Source organism: Benincasa hispida, chromosome 10 (genome assembly GCF_027475165.1).
Source record: "Benincasa hispida cultivar pf3 chromosome 10, pf3_genome.v1.1, whole genome shotgun sequence".
Classification (NCBI taxonomy): domain Eukaryota; kingdom Viridiplantae; phylum Streptophyta; class Magnoliopsida; order Cucurbitales; family Cucurbitaceae; genus Benincasa; species Benincasa hispida.
In genome coordinates this window covers 17,909,553-17,932,326 of record NC_143487.1, presented here as the reverse complement: position 1 = coordinate 17,932,326, position 22,774 = coordinate 17,909,553, and the positions used below count along the sequence as shown (strand labels likewise).

General features: G+C 31.9%; 2 protein-coding genes across 2 annotated transcripts; one reads left to right on the top strand and one right to left on the bottom strand.

Annotated features, from left to right (window-relative positions):
• The first annotated feature begins 1,459 nt into the window (after window positions 1-1,459).
• LOC120088260 (centrosomal protein) lies at window positions 1,460-2,813 on the top strand. Its single transcript, XM_039045414.2, has 2 exons — window positions 1,460-1,789; window positions 2,477-2,813. The coding sequence occupies exons 1-2, from the start codon at window positions 1,589-1,591 to the stop codon at window positions 2,675-2,677; spliced, it is 402 nt and encodes a 133-aa protein (XP_038901342.1). The 5' UTR covers window positions 1,460-1,588; the 3' UTR covers window positions 2,678-2,813.
• A 481-nt stretch (window positions 2,814-3,294) lies between these two features.
• On the bottom strand, window positions 3,295-13,641 carry RGLG4 (Ca(2)-dependent phospholipid-binding protein (Copine) family). Its single transcript, XM_039045413.2, has 12 exons — window positions 13,364-13,641; window positions 13,026-13,259; window positions 9,279-9,363; window positions 9,036-9,176; window positions 5,823-5,936; window positions 5,649-5,746; window positions 5,104-5,183; window positions 4,907-5,012; window positions 4,669-4,796; window positions 4,405-4,531; window positions 3,837-3,893; window positions 3,295-3,665 (listed from the first exon to the last, which is right to left on the bottom strand). Exons 2-12 carry the CDS (start codon window positions 13,245-13,247, stop codon window positions 3,579-3,581), a joined length of 1,245 nt encoding a protein of 414 aa, XP_038901341.1. The 5' UTR covers window positions 13,248-13,259; window positions 13,364-13,641; the 3' UTR covers window positions 3,295-3,578.
• Between the last annotated feature and the right edge of the window lie 9,133 nt (window positions 13,642-22,774).

The following is a 22,774-nucleotide window of genomic DNA, read 5'->3' as shown; positions in this document are numbered from 1 at the left end:
CACTCTAGGCTCCGAGAACCACCTTCGATGAAACTCTGGCGACCAACTTCGACAAACACCTTTTCGTGACCAATTCCAACTCCCAAATTTAGCCTCAAACAACCACATTCGACAAAAAACTACGATGACCAAGTCTGACAACCACCTTCAAATACAAACTCCGACGAAAATCACCTTGAATGATTGACTTCGATGACCACCTTCAAACGATCAACTTCAGGCTTCAACAGCCACCTCTAGTGACAAACTCCGGCAACCAACTCCAGTACCACCTTCATGCGACCAACTTTAGGCTCTGACAACCACCTCCGACTACAAACTCCAATGAAAATCATCTTTGATAATCAACTTCGACAACCATTTCCGACTATTATAAGACTGATGACTGTTAAAATACGTTGTAGGGTTGTTGATTATATAAATAATAGCATCTTGTCGACATTAAGTGCAATATTTATATGTAAAAATTTGTAAAATAAATTTATTTAATTGAAATCATATATCAAATGAGTGCTGAGAATATTAGGGAAAATATGTATTTAATTGAAAAGTATGTAACATATAATAAAAAAACTACCATAAATGGAGATTTTTCCTGAAACGTTTTCTAACAAGAATAAGTGAAAAATGGAGATTTGTTCTCTGATGATCCTCCAAATTTGAAGGAATTGAAAGTGAAATGATTGAAAAAATGTGGTGGCATCCTTTGGCTATGAGATGATAGGGGAGATTCAAATAAAAAATATTCATGATAGAGTAAAAATACAGAGCAACAACAAGAAGATAAGGAATAAAATTGTAATGAAATTCATGGAGAAAAATTAGGAATAATTTTTTTTGTTTTTCTCTTTGGTTTCTCATTTTATTTAACCATGTTTTTTCAAAAAAAAAAAAATGTATAGGGTTAATGTTGTTCATTACCAAAGAAATAAAGAAAGAAAAGGTTTAAAAATTAAAAGAAAAATGTGCAATTCATATTTTGTTCAAACAAATATGGGTAGAATTATTGAATACAAAATTTTGAAAACATAAATAGTAATCATAATAGGTCCATTTGGTAACCATTTCGTTTTTTATTCTTGTTTTTTAAAATTAGTCTCCAAATTTATTCCTATGTTATCTACTTTTCACTAATAGTTTAAAAAGTTAAACCAAAATTTGAGAACTAAAAAAAGTAGCTTTCAAAAAGTTGTTTTTATTTTTGAAATTGATTAAAAATTCAACTACTGTAATTAAAAAAAAATAAATCATAAAATGTGAATGATATAACTTAATTTTAAAAAACAAAAATAAAATAATTATCCAATGGAGCTTCAAAGTTCAATAAATTCTACAAAATATCTCAAATATATGAACTCAACTCACTGTTAAAATACAAGCATATGAACGTAGATCAAATAACTCTTTATCCTAAACAGCTACATATAAACTTTATACTATCCCAACTAACTGCCCGGCAGAGCCCTTGACAACATCACTTATACAAAGGAATGAAGTTAAATTTAACCCATGTGTACACACATTCGTTAACCCCGACTTCACCAGAGTTTAGAGACTCGCAGCGTTAGCAAGAGAGGGCAAATTAGAAATGTCGATTCTGTGGGAGAAGAGCGATACATGGAGATGGATAGTGAGGAAAACCAGAGATTCCAAGTCCTTCTTCTTGGCTTTCGCCACCGTCTGCGGCGTCGTTCCCGGCATTATTGGCTACTGCGTCATGCAAGCCACCAATTCCCGCAACGAGCAACTCGAAGCTCGCCTTCGCCAGAATGCAAGGCCTGAATCTCGCGTATGCTTCTTTTCTCTATTTTTCTGTTCCTTTTCCTTTCCGAAAACCCTATTTTCAGCTCAATTTTAATCCGGATATCCTCGATTATGTTTCGTCGATTGATAAATTATTCTTCCGTTTGACATTTCTCGGCTTGCCGGTATGCTTCGTCCGATCGCTTATGATTCGACATCCGGTTCTACTGTCTATGATATTTAAAATCTGTTTCTTCCACGGACTTTCCTGATCGTTTGATCGAGTTGACTGCTCCGTTGGAATCTGTTTTCACTGATCAGATCTCTAATTTCCAAGTTGTTTAATATTTCGAAGAAAATTTGGCAGATAAGCATTCCTTTACACTTGCATTCTATTTTTTTCGTTTGAAATGTCGCCTCATTTACTGTAAGCAGAAGACGGCAGTCAATCTCTTTCTAGAAGTCAGTTAATCTCCTCTGCACGGTGTCATTTGAACTGCATCAAATTTGCTTGATGCTGCTTTCAAGTGTTTCATCTTCTCTCCATACTGTCTCGCCATTAACTGCTTCCACCTTTTGAGATTTTGTTACTCTGACCCACCATTGCTGCCCTTATAAAGCTAATTTTGTGAATTCGTGGGACTGTCAGAACATAAATGTGCCATATTTTTCTGCAGCAGTAGGTTTAATCTTACAATTGAGTTCATCAGCTGTTTTCTTTCTTATTGGACAGATGATGGGGCAAGTAAATCGAGAGAGACTGGCAGAATATCTTGGTGAGCTGCAGAGGAAAGAAGACACTAATGATCGCTATGTTGCTGCTTTGAAGGGAGAGACATTGACAAGGAAGCCATATGTGAGAATTCAACCAATCCCAGATCAAACCAAAGATGCCACTATCAAGGAACAACAGGTCAAGAAGGAAAATAAATAAGTGGGTATGTGCTGTTGAGATTTTGGAATGTTATCTTACTATTTTAGGGGGGTATATCATTACAGTGCAGGTTCTTAAGTTTGGACTTTGTACGAAAATGGTATGATATAAGTTTATAACAACTAACTTTTTCGAAGCTTGGTTTGTTTCAAATGCTTTGCGTTGCTGAAAGTCTGTCATTGACAAACGAAAAATACTTGCATGTATCCGGGTTGCACCTATTTTTTGAGATCTAGCTCAGTAGTCCAATCCAACTAGAGTTTGTCATGTGAAGAACTTTCATTCTTTTTAAATATTTTTGTAGTTTTTTCAGGTGTGTGGTTAGGGTGGGCTGAAAAAAATAGAGGGTGTTGGGCATTAAGTTGAGTTATGAAGCCTGGAGTTAACATATTGGAGTTAGGAAGTCTGTGTTTAGAGGAAGATGGAGTTCTTGGATAAATATGCAAACTTCAATAGTGTTACGTAACATCAATTCATGAAGTTGGTGGGTTAAACACTCCCAAAATGTAGTCTAAGATGTACTCAAATATTACTTATGCAAAACTTTGTCGAGCTAATGACAATTTTGCTATTAGCTTATTCATTACAACCAGTAGTGGTTAAAAGAAGCTTACGCGTAAGCACATGAAATCTTGTTTGCATCATAAAATATTGACAAGGAGTTGACACTACATTGTTTTTACAATTACATATGAGCACATTGTTTTTCCTATGTACATCAGAGTCCTCATCCATTGGGAATTTGAACCTCACCTCACACACACACAACACCCATGAGTAGAACAGTCCTAGTTCTGTCCATACAACATACATTTCTTAATTGTCTAACCCTTGATTCCTGTACATCATATCCATCTGATTGTCATTGACATCGTCTCAATACCCTCTTGGTGCGATCCAATCACCCAGTGTATAGCCTTATTCGGTTTCTGATAGGCTGGCGACATATATGGCAATTGGACAATCTTGATCCACATTCCCTACAGGTCTGCAATGTTTGAAAGTTAGTAGCTGTGTGTATTAAGAGGTTGCAAAAAGTTCATCCACTGTATTTTTTTTTTTTGGGTACATGTTATCTCATAATGTACACGCAGATGAATTTTTTGAAGTAGTAAATAAAGAACTGTTTAGTAGATATTAAATAGTTTAATCTCTCAACCATGTGGCCGCATCCAAAGGCCAAGTCCTTTCCTGCGGTCAAGCAAATGGGGCAGACCTGCATTTGAGTTGGAAATAATGTTATTGTTTCTATACTTGATCCATCCGAAATCCGGATGCAATAGTGAAACCTCTGGCCTTATACAGGGCAATAAGCAAGCAAAGGAATGTTCCTCAAGTTCTATACTAGAACATACCTAGTCTAAGAAGAACAGATACAGATATAGATACAACATGAATACGACGACATGCCCTATTTTAAAAATCTAGGGAACAACATGACAAAGGCACGTTTATTAAAATGTACATTTTTAAAAATATATATCATTTTCGTACCAAAAGAAATTCAAAGTAAATGGGTCAATGCATTTATATGCTCAAAAACTTAGCTTGATATGTTTTACACTCAAAAGTTATTATTGTCATGTGTATCTTTTTAGTCTACTCGACAAGTGTTTTGTGCGTGTCGAACACATTTGTCGCATTAACAAGTGTTGAAAGTGTCCAAGTGTTTCACACGTGTTGGACAAACATACTAGCCAAACTGAAGTGTTTGTGCTTTTTAGTACCTGGCTATGTTCATCAAATGCAGAAGCTGAGGAGGTGTTGCTAGGTATGGGAGTCAGCCGTGAAGGACGAGTATAACGTGCCGGTGGGGGTCGTGGCACAATGCGTTTTGCTTTTCCTGTCACATGTCTTGGCTCCACATCAAAAGAAGCAGAATTAGTTAGTTATAAGTCATTTCAGCCAGAGCCAACCCTAGGAGAAATAGTTGAATCTATGAAAAACTCAATGTAATGGAAGTAGCAATATCAGAGGAGTGAAAGCTCTACCCTATAAGACCCATTTCTGTGACTGCTTTGTACTGGAAAGGAACCTCCATTAGTGCAGCTAAAGCAAAAGCTGCTTCTTTTTCGGGCGTGCCGAGGTTTTTCGACATTATTTCAGTGAAGTTAACAAACTGCACGTAGTTATTAGGAAAAATGCAAGATCAGAGAGTGATTCTGCTGATGTTTACAATTGAATTTGAACTAACTGATCCAAGTCGTACTTGGATCATTGCTATGAAACCTGAAAATTATCGAAATCCCGAGCTGGGATCTTGTCGTCGAACTTCTTCATGTTGTCCCAAGGGCCATCTCCAACTCCAACAAGAACAATCGAAAGAGGATATGCACTGGATGGAAAGAACAAGAGAATATCTCTAAATCTGCGATGAAATTGGATGATGCAAATCTATTGTTTTGTTTTTTCTTTTCCTTTTTTACCTTGCATCGACAATTGCTTTGATTGTTTTCTCCTCTTGAACGCTCAATTCGTCATCGCCAACACTGGAGCTTCGAGTAACCTTCACCACAAATAAATGGTTTTAATGATTTGGAATCTGAAAAATGGTTTTTTTTTTTTTTTTTAATATCTCGTTGTACTCAGAATTTTGTATTTAGAAAGCAACTGAAAAAAGGAATAATAATAGAAAGCTTATTAATGCATGCCTTTTAATTCTATACGGTTTCTATGTTTTAAAATTTCACACTTTTATTCCTTTCAATTTTGAGTTTGGTTTCAATATTTACACTTTTAGTCTGATTTTTCATTAAATACTCCGTTTTCATCTTCATGATAATGTCGACCATGTAGATTTTCTAAAACCGACCAAATTGTATCTCCCATTTTTTAATATAACAATTATGAAGACCGAAATTGAATCTTTGACTAAAGAGAGTGCATACAAAGTACCATAAAGCTAAGAAAAGACCAAAATTCATTTAAAATCAAATGAAACAGAGTAAAGACGGAAGTTAAAAGTACCAACTTGTCCATCTGCAACAATAAGAAGAATATGAAATTGTCCACCACTCTTCTCCACAATATCCATTGCAGCTTCAACCACAGGACCGTAAGAAGTTGGCCCTATAAATCACATTCCTTAAACAATCACCATCTACAAAACTATTGACAAAATTCATTTGCATGATCATACACTAACCTGAAAGTTGCACATTCGGAATTATATTTTTGTAGCAGTCAATAACTTCTTCGAATCCATGGCACGGAGTATTATCACTGTGAAAACCGAACACCGTTTGATCGTGCGTCGTTGCTGTAAATTACATAGACACGAAGGCAATGAATCTACAGATGTTCAAAATATTCAATAGCTTGAAAAACCTGATCAACCCAACCCAAATTATATAATTTAGATTGGGTTATGAATTAGATTAGTTCACGAGTTCAATTAAAATAATTCAAATAAACTTGAATTTATTATTAATATTTAAAAGTGTGTTCTTTTACCTCTAATATAATTATATATTGATGAATTAATTTAATAATTTCATGATTTTTTAGATTATTTATTATCCAACCGTCATTTTAAATCATTTTTCAACACTATGGAAATATTTTTTTATAATATAAATTGAAGTAGATTTGTTAATCAAATTAAATAAACAAATTCTTTTACATATTAATATTAACATGTTACTTCTTTTTCAAAATAATTAAAAAATGACTCGAGTAACCTGAACCAACCTAATCCGAATATTTTATGGTTGGATTAGGTTCATTTCGCTTAGTAACCATTTAGTTTTTTTTAATAATTTTCTACCTATAAACACGCATTACACTTCTAACTTCTTTGTTTTGCAATCTACCTTTTACCCATGTTTTAAAAAATCAAGTTAACATTTGAAAATTAAAAAATAGTTTTTAAAAAATTGTGTTTATTTTTAGAATTTTGCTAAAATTTCAACTCTTGTACTTGAAGAAAAATGTTAACTATTGCTAGACAATGAGAGGAAATAGACTTAATTTTTAAAAAACTAAAAATAGAAAACGAAATAATTAAGATGGGCCTCAATAAGGGTTCTTTGGGTTGAAGAATTTCAAAATACGAACAGTTGAATTTGTCTTGAGGAGAATATTTTAACTAGCCAACATGAACGTAAGACAACTGATATAGTGCTCGTTAGAGGTATTCAAATAACTCAACAATCCGAACAGCCTGGACTATCCAACTGAAAATGCAAGGGTTGGGTTGTATTAGTTTTGTTCTTGGGTCGGGTTAGATTGAATCTTTCTATTTTTATTGTGTTTGGTTGTGATGTGAGTTGGCTAAAAAAAACCGATTAACCAAACTCAACCTGAATTTTATATATATTGATTAATTTGTGAATTTTTTATATTTTTCTTTTAAAATTGTTATGCTATCTGTTTTTGTTTAAATTTTACAATAAATATCATAGATATCTGGTATTTAGCATTTGAATTTTATGAGATTTTAGTTATCAGTCATGTGTTGTATATAAATTTACATATTTTTCATTGAAAAAACAGTTATAACCTGACAACTGTTGGTTGGGTTGGAAACTTTATTTCGGTCATTTGAGTTGTCAATCCAACCAATTCGAAGTTTCGAGTTGGTTCAAAAAACACCCTCAACCCAACCCACGTACACCCTTAGTGTTTGTACTATCGACCTCGAGGTCAAATATTCGATTCCTCACCCCACACTTTAATTACAATACCTTTACCCAAAAAAAAAAAAAAAAAAAAAAACCTCAACCTATCCCATAAATACCCATAAGAAGTTGTTTAGGTACTGAGTTGAGATAGGATGTCTGGAGTTCATATATCGGTGGAGTTCGTATGTTTGTGTTTGAGATGCAGAGTTATTTAGTAATTTAGCCAATTTTTGTTTGAATAAAATATGGATTTCAATTTTTTTTCCTTTTTAATTGTTAAAACTTTTTTTTTTTTTTTTTGACAATGTACAACAACTAAATCATTACATTTCTTGTAAAAATATGATTAAATAAAATAAGAAACCAAGGAGAAATTTTTCTCGATAAATTTCATTATCATCTTCTTATTTTTCTTTTCTTTCCGATGTTCTCTATATTTTTACTATGTAATGATTTTTTTTAATTAGTTCTCTTTCATCATCTTAGTAACCAATGGAATGTCATCACATTTCTTCAATAATTTCATTTTCCTCTAAAGTTTTAGGATCATCAGGGAACAAATCTCTATTTTTCAATAATTCTTGTCAGAAAATATTCCATTTTTTCATTTTTTTTATATGTTACATACTTTTCGTCTAAATATTCTTAACACTCATTTAAAATGTGAATTCAATTAAATAAAAAAAATTATAGTTTTTTACGTATAAATATTGCACTTAATATAGACAAAATAATGTTTTTTTTTTTAAATATAATCAACAACCCTAGAACATACTTAAACAATCATCAGTCTTATAATAGTTGAAAGTGGTTGTCGACGTTGATTATTGAAGATGCTTTCACTAGAGTTTGTAGTCGGAGGTGGTTGTCGGAGCTTGAAGTTGGTTGCATGAAGGTGGTACTGGAGTTGGTTGTCGAAGTTTGTCCTCGAAGGTGGTTTTCAAATCCTGGAGTTGGTCGGACGAAGGTGGTAGTCGAAGTTGATCATTAAAGACAATTTTTGCCGAAGATTGTACTCGGAGGTGGCTACCGGAGCCCGAGTGTTAATCACATGAAGGTACTATTAGCATTGATTTTAAGGGTTTGTCGTTGTCGAAGTCCCAAGTTGGTCGTCGAAGTTTCTCACTCAAAGGTGGTCATTGAAGGTATTTTTCATCGGAGTTTGTAATCAGAGGTGGTTGTCAGAGCCTACGGAGGTGGTTGTCAAAGTTGATCATTGGAGTTTGTTGTCGGAGTTTGAAATTGATCATCAGAGTTGGTAGCGCGAAGGTGGTCGTCGAAATCGAGTCACCGGAGGTGGTTACTAGAGCTTGGAATTGATTGTCGGAGTTGGTCGCGTGAAGGTTGTCAAAGCATGGAGTAGGTCGTTGGAGTTATCATTGGAGGTGGTTGTCAGACCCCGAATTTCATCGTTCGAGTTGTCATTAGAGGTGGTCGTCAGAGTCTGGAGTTGATCGTCGAGTCATCGGAGGTAGTTGTCGGAGCCTCCGATTGGTGAAGTCATGAAAAACATTAGAAGAAGAAAGAGTTTGAATGAGTTGTGGTGAATTGATAAAATATACCAATTCAACTCCACCAACAAACAATGAATTTGTATATTATACCAACTCAACTCCACCAACAAACAATGAGTTTGTATATTATAATAATATGAAACGGCAAAGAAATACAAATAATATGAAGAGGAATTAAACAGACGCGAAATTCCCGCCGTAGACGGCGGAGGAGGAGCGTACCGTCGCCGAAACCAAAGCAAGGAATTAAGCTGTCGTCGTCGAAGGGAGCCAGAGTTTTCCCGATGATTGACAGAGCATTTTCGTAGGGATTAGGAGAATCAGAAACGGCGTGCAAGCTCCGATTATTGAACGATACTTTACCTGTGCATCAAACAACGGCGACGGCCGAATCGGCCGATATTTAAGCAATTACGAACGATGAGAAGCTTGAATTTAGAGTGCCATCGATTCGATTCGACATACCTGTCCACTCGTTGCTTTTGGTGAAATCCATTCCGACGATGAGGTTCGACGATTCTAATCCTTCTTTTCTCAAGGCTGCGGTAACCTGTAGAATTCAAGAAATGAAATCCATTAATCGAAGCAGTTGAATGAGAACTTGCTGCAGATGATTTCAAATTTCTGAAAAATTATTCAATTATAGCAGCAAGGATGCAAATTTTTTCGGAATCTGTCTAACATTCAACGGCCACTTTGATGAGGATCTCCCTTACTTTTCCGATTTTCCAATTTATGTTTGGTTCAAAATCTAAAAAGATAGGTAGAATATGAATAACAATCCTAAAAATTTATGGCATGAAAAAATTAAGGGATAGTTTTTTATTAGACAGGAGCAGCAGAAATATAGATATAAGAAAACTATCAAATAAACTCTACTCTTAAAAATGAGAAACGATAACCTCATCAAACAAGTCATAAGTATTTATATAAGTGAGAATAACTATCTCTAATGACATAAAACTTTTTTAGTAAAATCAAAGGTACTTGTTGCTCAAGTTGAATGATATCATACCACTCGATCCATGTTGCTCAAATTGCATAATATCAATTTGGCCCATAAAATACAAATTCAATCATTCAATTTACTCGACGCAATATTGAAATTTTGAAGTTATTTTAGATATATATTTAATAAATCAACTTTCTTTTTTAGAAAAAATGAATTAGCGAATGACCTATGTATATAAGAAAGACACGTTTGAAAGTTAAATGATAGCTTAATATTTAAGTATAAGAAGGTATTGTTCTTTTTAAATTATTACAACATGTATGAGAGAGGATTAAAATTTTTAATTATTCATACAAAATAGATGTTAACAATTTGAAATTAAAAGTTTTTTTTTAGTTTAAGACTATGTAAGATGAGATATTCAAACCTCTAACCTCCAAAGTTTAAAATCTATGTCATTAAACCATATTCATGTTGTGCATTAAATTATGTATTAAACGAAAGAAGTAAATTAAAAGTAAAATTAAAATATACTTATTTATTTTATTTTATTTTAATGTGAATCTCTAAAACACCTCTTTTAAACGAATATTTTTTTTTTCTTTTAAATATTCAAATTATATATTAAAACAATCTTGACCAACGTTATTAATTTTAAACAAATGAAAAGCATGACTTTGTGTTTGAGTACATCCATTGTAATAAATACTGGACCACATAAATTGGATCAACCAAAAGCACAAAGAACCAAATAGTTTTTGAATGAGAATAAACGTAATTTGAAAAAAAAAAAAATAGATATTTTAAATTTCTGGAAATTAATTGAACTATTTATAAAGGACTAAATTAAGATAGACCATTTTAATATTTAAAAATAAAATCTAATTAGCATAAAATTACAAAACAAACCAATACTTAAATTAAATAGGAAACTTGAGTGTAGCTCAACTAATATAAAAGTTGTAATATCAATTTCAAGATTTGAAGTTTTGATTTTTTTTCATTCTATATATTGACAAGAAAAAAAAAACTTAAATTAGAAAAGCTTTTCAATACACTACTAATGCTATTTACTGTCCACCAAGTCCTTATCTCAATTTATAAAGTTATAATTTCTTAAAAAAAAAAAAAATTGTAAAGTTATATCAATTGTGCTAGATTGTATTGTAGGGGTATTCAAATAACCCGACAACCCGTATTATCCAACCCAAAATGTAAGGGTGGATTGGGTTAGTTTTGTCCTTAGGTTGGGTTGGATTGAATTTTTCTATTTTTATTGGGTTTGTTTGGGTTGTGGATTAACTGAATTAATCCAACCCACGAATTTTATATATATTTATCTTTATTTAGAGTTTGATTACTTTGTATTGATTAATTTGTAAATTTTTGTTACGATATTTGTCTTTGTTTAAAGTTTACAATAAATATTGGAAATTTTATTTCGATGATTTGGATTGTCAATCAAACCAATCCGAATTTTTGAGTTTGTCCAATAAAATACCCTCAACTTAACCCAATCAAACCATGTACATCCTTATTAGATTGGAATGGTTGCTTAAATTTGGAGTCAAATTTGATGGAAGTAAAAATTTAGAGTATAAATTAATACAACCTAATTAAGAGAAATATTAATATTAAATAATGATTATGATGATACTAATAATAATTATTATTATTATATTAAAAAAAAAACTCGAAGTATTATTATATAATGAATGCTAGTTTATTAAGATTTGAGTAGTGAGGAAATTTCCTCGCAGGTACCGATTTCAATTTCATATGCACTTCATTGAATCTTCTGGTCCACCAAAAGCCTATAATAATTACAGTCTTTTTTTTTTCCTTTTAATGAGGTAACACGTGAAGAAAAAATAAATAAATATAGCAACAGCCAAGTAACTTTTTCCTTTTTCACTGGTAGCATCGCATCTTCATTGAATTTTAAATTTTTTTAAAAAAATAAAAAATTTAAGCAATTGAATTTGGAAAAAAAATGTTGTATTAGAAAACTAAAAAATACAAATGTAACTTAAATCAAATTGATATTTTTTCTGTGAGAAAAGTAACTTTTTAGTAGGAAAATTTTCACAAATTAAAAAATGGCAAACTATTTATAAAAATAGTATATATATATATTGATAAATTTCTAGACTTCTATCGATTTCTATAACCGATAGACATTGATAGATTTTTATCCGTTTTTATTAAAAAAAATTTAAAACCGACTATTTTATGTAAATAATTTTCCTTGTTTTTTTACTTTTGAAAATTCCCCTTTATAGTAACTAAATTTTACATTTAGTTTCTATGTAGTTCATAAGCTACTTTTCACCGATGGTTTAAAAATCAAACTAATTTTGAAAATTGAAAAAATTTGGCCCCTTTGATAACCATTTTGTTTTTGTTTTTTTTTGTTTTTGTTTTTTTTTTTAAATTAAGCATTTATCATCCACATTTTTTGTCATGATTTGCATATTTTAAGTACGATTATTGAATTATTAGTCAAATTCAAAAAACAAAAACAACATTTTGAAAAGTTACTTTTTTAGTTCTCAAAATTTGACTTGATTTTTTAAACTATCGATGTTTAGTAGATAACAAATGAAGAAATTTTGAGGAGAAAGTAGTGGTCATAGACTTAATTTTCAAAAACACAAAACAAGATGGTTACCAAACGGGGCCTTAGTTTTTAAAATTTTATTTTTGAAATTTGAAATTTGGTTAAGTACTCAACCATTATACTTAATAGAGATGAAGATTGTAAGAAATGTGGAAGAAATAGACTTAGTTTTCAAAATAAAAAACAAAAAACGAAATGGTTACCAGGATAGTTATTAAGCTTTGAATTCGATTTCAATTTAGCCATTAAATTTTAAAATGTTAAATTTTCAATCCTTTAAGTCTTGGTTTGATTTTAATCTTGTCATTGCAAATCTATCTTTGATGTTGAGTTTTACTTCAATTTATTTTATATATTTCAAATTTTATATTTTTAACCTATTAAATACTCATTTCTAATTTTTATTAATGTATATTAATTAAAATAATTATAAATAATAAAATTTCATTTGATAATCGATTGAAATTTAAACCTAAATTAAAATGAAACTCGAATTTCATAGATAAAATTATAGCATTTTGAAACTAAATATTTAACTAAAAATAAACTCGAAACTGTTACTGATGTAAAATTTTGAAATTTATAAATCAGGACTGAAAATGCAATTTTTTCCATTTTGTTTCAGGAGAGAGAGAGAAACCTGGTCAATAGAGGAGAAATTATCTGCAATGAAACCATATTTCTTCGGGAAATAAACCTTCTTCTCAGGCCGGCACAACGACTTTCCACGGCTGCTTCCGCCACCGCCGCTACCACTGTCAGTCTTCTTAAGCGACGGTGGTTCTTTGCTGACGGCAGCCGTTTTTCCACCCTTTTCGCCGCCGTTCCTCCGTTTAGCAGACGAGCTGGCCCAGCCTCCCATATCGTTCAACCACTGAAATTAGAGGACGAAAATTACACATACGAATCTCAAAGCAAAAAATTTGTAAAGGGCGAAAATAAAACTAGAGGTTATAAGAATGATATTTATTGTCTTACGGTTTAGGGCATATTGTAGAGCTTGGGTTTCGAAAAGTAGAGAAATCGACAGAAAGGAAGAAAGGAATTGGATTCTGGAGATGAGGAAACCGGTGAATTTCAGAGATTTTTGTACCGAAAATAAATCGAAATTTTTTCGATGTGGGATGGGTGAATAAAGGGAGAAAAAGGGGGGCTCAAATTGTGATGTAACATCACCTTTGTGAGCAGGAACTCAACCCATTCAAAAGAAGTAAAAGATTAGTTGATTGGCATGAAATTATAGCATAATTATGCTTGCCTCTTGAACTTCCTGGACCCCGACACGATTATTAGGAGTGTTCGTGGATTGGGTTGAAAAACTTTTTAGACCCAATCTAATTGTTCGATTGTAAATTTCTTCGACCCAAATAATCCTCATTAAAAGATGAAAACAACCTAACCCAACCATGAAACATTTGGGTTGGGTTGGTTCGAGTTACTCGAGTCATTTATTTAAATTTTTTTTATAAAAGGAAGTAAAATATTAATACGTAAAAATTCGTTTTAACCGTTTTCATATATGAATTAAGATTAACAACTCAATTTTAGTTTATATAATGTATGATCTTTTTTCAAAACTACAAATATATATATATATATATATTTAAGAGTTGTTGAATAATAAATTATCCAAAAAATTTAATTAAAGAAAACTAAAATAAATATAGTATATCTAATTGTACCTGAGCAAAAAAAAACAACCCAACCCAAACTAGGGGTGGGTTGGGTTGATTAGTTTTTTCGGATCATGGCTTTTTTGAACACCCCTAACAATTATGTCTTTTTAATTTAAATTTAAAGATAAAAAGAATAAAGTAATTGAAATAATAAAATTAATTTGTGTCCAGTTGGATAACCATTTTGTTGTCTGCTATTTTTGTTTTTGAAGATTAAACGTATATTCTCCCTATTTTTTATAATTATTTGCATCTATCAAATACAATTGTTGAATTATTAGTCAAATTTCAAAGACAATGACAAGTTGTTAAACGCTATTTTCCCCCAAAAAAAATTTGGCTTGGTTTGAATCATTGGAAAATAAAAGATAATAAATGAAGAAATTTAGAGATAGAAATAGTGTCTACGGACTTAATTTTTAGGGGAAAAAAACAAGTTCCCGTTTGATAACCATTTGGTTTTTTATTTTTGTTTTTAAAAATTAAACTTATTTCATCCACATTTCTTACCATGATTTGCATATTTCTTAGGCACAATAGTTGAATTCTTAGTCAAATTCAAAAAACAACTTTTTGAAAGTTTACTTTTTCTTAGTTCTCAAAAGTTTGCTTGGTTTTTAAAACCAATGGTAAAAAGTAGATAATAAATGAAGAAATTTGAAGACAGAAGTAGTGTTCATAAACTTAATTTTTAAAAACAAAAATAAAAAATAAAATGATTACCAAACATGGCTCAAATGATTACCAAACGAGACATAGATTTTGAGATTTGTGTCTATTTAGTTTCTAAGATCGTATGTTTTTTAAAAATTGAAAATTTAGGGTTTTCTTTTACAATTAAACTCGAGTTTATATATGATAAATCAATTGGTTTTTTTAAAATTCAAGTTTATTAGAAATTTGTTTGATGCAAAATTAAAATTTAAGAGACATGTAAGACATTTTTTAAATTTCAAATACCAAATAGACTTGCATATAAGAGTTGAGTCACTAAACTTATAATTTAACCAAAAAGAAAAAGGGAATTTTACGAGTTCGAACTCTCAATTTTCAGTTGTCTACTTATATCTCTAAACTTTGAAAAATGTATGTTACATTCATGAACATTGATTTCATGTTCACACATTTGAAGTTTAAATAGTGCTTATTTCATCATTATGATTATGGTTTTATTTTTATTGGGTGTTCTAATTTCAATTTTGTGTCTAATAGATCGTTAACATATTCAACATTTTTTTTAATTCGTAGACGTCCCAGACGCAACATTGAAATTTCACAATTCAATCAAACACAAAATTCAAGTTTATATGTATTTATATCGATTGAAAATTTGAAAATATATTTGTATCGTGAACCTTTAGGAAACAATTAAAATTTCAATTGTTAAATTAATTCTATATCAATCGAAACTTTGTAAATATATTTGTATCGTTAAATTAAAATTTGATTAACTTAGTGGAACGGTTTTTAAGTTCACGAACCTAATAGACATCGAATATAGAGTTTAGAGGTAGATGAAACATTTTTTAAAGTTCAATGACCAGACATACACAATTTTGAAGATTTAAAGACCAGTGTTGGTGAATCATTATTTTTTATGTGTCGCCCTCTTTCGAAGCAGTACTTCCTTCGATTGCGTATCCAATTAATTTTGAACTAACATGGTTTTAGAACAAAATTGTAGGTAACGTATGCATTGTTTTTTTATACTTTTGGACAATTAAATACTATTTTAGAAATTTAAATTAAAACTTCAACCTTCAACGTTTTCAACACTGGCCAGAAAAATTAAAACATAAAATATTCTCATAAGTTAATTAATTAGGTTTGGACTCGGCCCTATATTTAAGAAGTGTATAAATTGCATTTACAAGTGTTTAATTTAAAAAATATGTCATTTTATAAAAAATTTGAGTGTTTGACAACAACTCAAAATAATCTCAAATGCATTTTAATCAATTTTTATCAAATATATTTAAATAAAAACGAATTTTTTAAAAAAATATATTTTTTTAGTCAATACAAACAGACCGTTGGTTGTAAACTTAATTGAGACTATCTTTATTGTTTACAGACATGTTTCTAAACACAGTTGTGACCATTTTTAAATTAAATTTAGTTTTTAAATCCACAACCAGCACGTGTTAACAATATTGAAAGCATGAAATCCAACCTCTTTTCTTTCTTTCTTTCTTTTTTTTTCCTTTTATTTATCACTTTTAGTACCTTTTATTTATCAAATTAGTTGTTGAAAATTATGTTTTTGTATCACCAACCAAGGAAAATTTTGTACGGGTGACCTAAAAATTGAATAAATAATGTCGAATGACCATTTGCTAACATCAAATTCGGGTGAAATTACTAAAATATACTCATGCACACGCAAAAAAGCATCTCGCTCTCGGTCTCGGTCTCGATCTCACTCTTCCTTTCACCAATGATCAATTTGCGAACATCCATGGAACAATTAGTCGTCTTCTTCCCTTTCTCACCCGACTCGTTCACGTCAGTCTCGATCTCGCTCTCGTCGGTCTCAATCTCGCTCTCGCTCTCGTCAGTCTCGCTCATCAGTTTTGCTCTTCATTTCCTCACTTACAAAATCAATCTTTTCTCTCTTACCCTCGCTCTCGTTCATCAGAATTAGTTGCATCGAAACTGCTCTTGTGAACTCGTCGTGCCGGAGAAGAAGAATATACAGTAAAAGAATAAAAGAAAGGGAGAAATGAAGAGGAAACATAGAAAAACAACAAAAGGAAAACAAGAAAAGAAAAGAAAATAAAAGAAAAGACGAGAAAAACTCAGCAACATGGAGAATAAAGGAAGAAGAAAAAGAAATCAATAAAGCAATAACAATATTGTAATTTCATGTGATCATGACATTTGCAATGGGTCATTTGACAACTTTTTTTTTTTTTCAAATTTTGGGTCACTTGTCATTTTTTTGCCTTTAAAATAGTTTTTTTTTTTTTTTTTTGCGCAAATTTTTTCCTAACCAAGGACACCTCATACCAATTAGCTAGTTGGTTAACACGAGACAATAACATGTGGCTTCATTTGCCGAAGGTTTAATTTTTCTTTTTCTTTGTCTATGAATGTTTAGATATTTTAAGGGACCGTTTGAGGTCCCGTAATGGAATGATTTTGTAATGTAATGCTATCTAAAACTCATGCTTGGATGAAATATTTTGGGTTCGATCTATAATACGAAACTAATTTCGTTCCCATAGTCTTCAACAAAATCCTCCTTTCCACCGTTTTTACGCCTTACGATCCAATTTCCTTCCCGTCCTTGATTCCTCGTCCTTTCCAATATTCCTCTAGTTTTTCAGTAATCCTTATTATATTTTAGCCTCCCATATAGCCTATAAAGGCGTCGAATTGTTTACTTTTTGAATGATAGCTATTATTAAAAAAAAATTATTTTCTATGTCTGATTGTATACATAATTTAAGACCAACACATCAACTTAAAAAAACTAAAGCTGTGGTTTAGCAAGCAATGCTTGCTGGTTTTTGTTGATGCCAAATTTGAAATAGGTAAAATATACTTGACATCCACGTGACACCAACAGTAAATTTGTTTATATGAGAGAATAATGTGGTATGCAAAAGATAAAATTTGCTCACCGTGTGGTGTTTGCTACACACTCCAATATGCAAGTAGGAGAGTGAAAGAATGTGGAAGGTATGCAGTTTAAAAGTAGGATTCAAGTGACCTCATATAAAATTAGAATAGTGTATTTATAAAGTAGGTTGACTTAAGTCTTTTCATATTCTTTTTTGGAATTTGGTTATCTAATAAACTAATCGAATCCCCGTGTGGGATTATTGGGCTCGGGGGCATGCTCGCGTGAAAGTTGGACTCCTCGGCCTCAAGTTGATGCCAAACGAGAAGTTGGGACAATGACCTGACTAAGCTATGAGGCCAACAAAGAGTTGGGCCCAAACTCCCTTCCCTTTGCCCTGTCATTATCCTATCTTGGTCCTAGTCCGATCCTTTTTTCTTTTCCTTGTTAATTGGATTTATCCTGTTTGTCAAAATCCCTCGTAACAAAATTTGAGTACATGTATGATATCAAGTTAGTTTAGGACAAATATTAATCTACACCCCTGATACCTCAAGTCGTATCAATAGAAACATTGAACTAATGAGTTGAGTTAATCTAATTAATAAACTTTCATAAGTATATCAATTCACACGTTTTTCAAATATTGTTCAATAAATATCGTGTAGACCTTATAATTTGAGCCAATCAATCTCTTAAAATATCACAAGTCAATCAATTTAGGCATTTATTATGGTTGCATTTGAAACCATGTATGCATTGATTCTCAAATGTGCGTGTACTTCTTCAAATATTGGTTTAACCACGTGGATGATGGAAGTAAATGCTGAACGATTTTCAAAAGAAATTATGTTTAAGAGTGTACATCGATTCATTCACGTTTTAGAGATTTAATAGATACAATTATAAGTTTCAAACAGAGTTTTTCAAAACGAAACATAATGAACGTGTAAATTGATTACAAAAGTTCATAGTTTAAACTAATACGATTTTTGTTTGAAATTTAAACTAATACAACCCCTAAAGCTCATAGGTATAAATTGATATATTCTCTTTAGTTTTTAAAAACTATGTTTATTTTATCACAAACTTCTTACCATAGCTTTCATTATTTTTAAGTAAATATTTGAACTACTAGTCAAATTTAAAAAGAAAAGAGAAAAGAAAAGAAGAAAAAATAATGGTTGGTTTGGAACATCATGGCTTTGAGGGGCCGTTTGGTTGGAGGGAAAAGAGGGTGGGAATGGGAATAGGTTTACAAAGCTCATGTTTGGTTGGTGGGATTTGTTTATTTATCTTGGAAAAAGGCAATTCATAGGTATCTTTTACCCACACAAATGAATGAATTGCATACCCATTGAGAAGTGTGGGTTTTCATTTCTTATTCCACTTCCTACCACGATTTTCCTTCCTTCCAACCATGAAACCGTATAGCATTTTATTACTCAGCGATCGTGTAGTATTTGGTAAGCGATCGTGTGACATTTGGTAAGCGATCGTGTAGCATTTCGTAAGCGATCATATAGCATTTGGTAGGCGATCATATAGCATTGGGTAAGCGATCGTATAGTATTTTGTTACTCAGCGATCGTGTAGCATTTGGTAAGCGATCGTATAACATTGGATAGGCGACCGTATAGCATTAGGTAGACGATCGTATAACATTTTGTACTCAACGATCATCTAGTGGAGTTAAACGATCATATAACATTTGGTAGGCGATCGTATGGCATTGGGTAGACGATCGTATAACATTTCGTTAATCAGCGATTGTATAGCCGAGCTCAGCGATCGTGTAGCATTTGGTAAGCGATCGTATAACATTAGGTAGGCAATCGTATAGCATTGGGTAGGCGATCGTATAGCGTTTTGTTACTCAGCAATCGTGTAGCGGAGCTCAGGGATCGTGTGGATAATTTAAGCGATTGTATAGTATTTTGTAAACGATCGTGTAGATAATTTAAGCGTTATATTGTTACGAAATCGACAACTGAAGAACACACAAAAAAGAAAAGGAACGTAGAGATGGAGAAGATCGACACACAAATATACATGGCACTAATAGTGTGTTAGCTACGTCCACGGACAGAGGGAGAACAATATTATTATAGATAATGTTTTCAGAAAATTACATCATAACGGCGCCTCTAGAAAGATTATATAACGCACTATTTTAAACCCTGAGCTCATAATCGTAAATAATGCTGAATACGAAGACCCCTGTACTTGGTTGTTCGAAGCGCCAACAAACAGATTCAAGGCATTTCAACAAATGTTTGATAGGGACAAAACCCTAAAACTGTAGGATTGTATCAACAACAGTGGAAGTACGAGGATCATCTAAGCATTCAAATTCACTAATTTTGGCATAATATAAAGCATGCTTCTGTATAAAAAATGGGTTTCAAGACATATATCTTGTAGAACTTCTTAAAAGCTCAAGCTACTATCTTCTCCATATCTTATCGTATACCACCTCAAGATCTTCCTCACTATTCTCTTGGTGCTCTAGATTGAGTTGTGGGACTCAAAACATGCTTGAATCAAGGGACGAAGGAGAATAGCTCACTGCAGCAACCTTGTTGAATAACCATTATTCAAACCGAATTTTCTCTCAAAATTCTGTAGATTGCATGCCCGATTTTCACTCAAATCTTCTCATTATATTGCAGATCAACATGCAAAGAGAAGAGTTGCATGAGTTGCAGCTCATGCTTGGAGAAGACAAGACAAATGGTTGCTTCATGTATGAGCTACTTTAAAGATGGATAATGGAAAAATCCAAATTTCCAATTTGTGTTTTTGTTTTCTTTTCCTTTTTCAATTTTATCTAAAAATCAAATTTTGATTTAAAGATCTATTTGATTTTAAAAATGAAAATTTAATTAATTTCATAAATTAATTATTAAATAAAACTTAATTAATTTAATATCAATATTAAATTAATTTTAACACATATCCATATTTATATATTTAAATCATATTTGAATATATAAATTCTCATTTTCCGTTTAATTCTAAAATTAAACATATAATTATATCTCATATAATTACTAATTCCATTAATTCTAATTTGAACGTTTCAAATTAACTTATCACGCTATTGTAGAGCTAGTCCGTTACGAGCTAGTAGGGGACCTCGCGGACCTATAGATCATGGGCTCCAACGATCCAAGATTAATTGGCTAAACTCATTAAACCAAATTAATCCTCATTCGTTAACTAATGGGTCATTCCACTAAACCCCATAGTTGCACTCCCTTCACTGTAGATATATTATGTCCACATGATTTAACCATAATCAGCAAGTCGACCCTTCACAGGTTGTTCGTAATAACGGCTGAGTCAAATATCTGTTTTACCCCCGATATTACGTCTTATTCCTCAAGTCCTTACTGATCCTCCAATGAACAGCTGGTTTGTAATCCAATCATCAAACCAAACTCTCTCAGCCCAGTGAGAGGGTGAGTCCCCTTGTTTAAGACCTAGATTCAGTGCTTGAAAGAACAATCTTTCTCCTATCCCTAAATCAAGTAGGTGTGAACTCCATCTTGCAAGGCTATGTTCCCAGCTATTCATCTGGTCTTATCCTCAAAATGGTAAGCTTATTGAGCAGTGCTGTTGGACTACTCTCATCGTTTGTAGATCAAAGGATAATCCCGAACAAATAGAAGTTCGTAGCTAACTCAGGATTAAGATCGAGTTAACCTAGGTCATCTAGGTGAAATAGTCAGTCTTAAACAGTAAACAACGTTATAAAGTAATAGTGACTTAATTTCTTGGTCCTGATCTTATGCAAACTCATTGCATAGGACGCCCCCACTCCTCATGTCATAACATGTACGAATTAGGATCACATCGTTGTAGTACTTTACAACTTTTTGTAACAACTACAACGTAGGGCGCATCCAATGGTGTTACCAGAATAAGGTACCCAACCTCATTCATGTATCATAGATCATTTTGACTATTTACTCAAACCCGATCCACTCTTATGTCTCCATATAAAGTTCGAGTACTCATACAATAGTCATGAGTCTTACTTTATTGGATTTAGACTTTCATACAATTTATGAGATCAATAACAACTATATTGATAATAGAAAATGTTTATCATTTTACAAACTGCGAGTTTTAGGACATAAAACCCAAAACAAACTATCTCTACAATGGTATGATATTGTCCACTTTGGGCATAGACCCTCGTGGACTTGTTTTCACAATCTCTCTCTCTCTCTTTTTTTTTTAATTCCCACATACTATTCACACACATACTATTCTCAGACATCGTTATCCCATGTACAACAAAACATAGTCATCATTGATTCCCAATAATTTTATTCACAGACATATAATTCCCAGACATCCTTAATTCCTGGGCATCGAGAAAACCTCAATCCAAACGACGCCTGAGAGATTTTAAATTATAATGGATTTCAAAAGAATTATGTTGCTTGTTACTACAAGAAAGATAATGATTTTAAAATCCAGATTAATTTCAATTATGTTTTTACTTTAAAAAATCCCAATCTAGAATGGTTGGATTTCGTAGGATTTCATAGAATTTATAAGTAAATTATTAATTTCACCTTGTTTTTTCGGTCATCACCCAAACACAAAACTTTAAATATCTTCATTTCGAATCTTTCTCCATCCAAACAAAATAATTAATTTAAAATACATTTTCATCACAGGATTTAAAGATTATTTAATAATTTTTATTGATTCCAAACAGATTGTAAAGGAAAATGAACGTTATAAATATAAAATTAAAAAAATATATATGAGCTTGTTCAGGCAAGTGCACTATTCGATGACATCATAAAAGCTTCAAAAGATCCATCAATATGGGTGAAAACAAATTATTTGATTGGACATGAACCAATTTAACAACGCGGTACAAAATTAGAGAACTTGTCTATGGCTTCGACTTTAGTCGAAGGATATATAAAAAAAAATTGAATTGACCACCTTCAAGACATTTCGTACATAAGTTATTATTTTTCACCTAAGAAAACCAATAATTTCTGATGTAATAAATATGTTCACATGTGACTATCCTCGACCTTTCCTGACTCACCTAAGGGGCCAACATGGATTACGGGCCTCTTGAAATGGGCCGCATTACTTTCTCAATTACAAATTAGC

What these genes read in the sequence shown, in the direction of transcription:
- RGLG4 (XM_039045413.2), bottom strand. Translation starts at nt 13,247, where the DNA reads ATGGGAGGCTGGGCCAGCTCGTCTGCTAAACGGAGGAACGGCGGCGAA. An exon ending in ACAGAAATGGGTCTTATAGG is followed by an intron (nt 4,532 to 4,668) that starts GTAGAGCTTTCA and finishes TGTGGAGCCAAG; the next exon opens with ACATGTGACAGGAAAAGCAA. An exon ending in CATTTGATGAACATAGCCAG is followed by an intron (nt 3,894 to 4,404) that starts GTACTAAAAAGC and finishes ACTCAAATGCAG; the next exon opens with GTCTGCCCCATTTGCTTGAC.
- LOC120088260 (XM_039045414.2), top strand. Translation starts at nt 1,589, where the DNA reads ATGTCGATTCTGTGGGAGAAGAGCGATACATGGAGATGGATAGTGAGG. An exon ending in ATGCAAGGCCTGAATCTCGC is followed by an intron (nt 1,790 to 2,476) that starts GTATGCTTCTTT and finishes CTTATTGGACAG; the next exon opens with ATGATGGGGCAAGTAAATCG.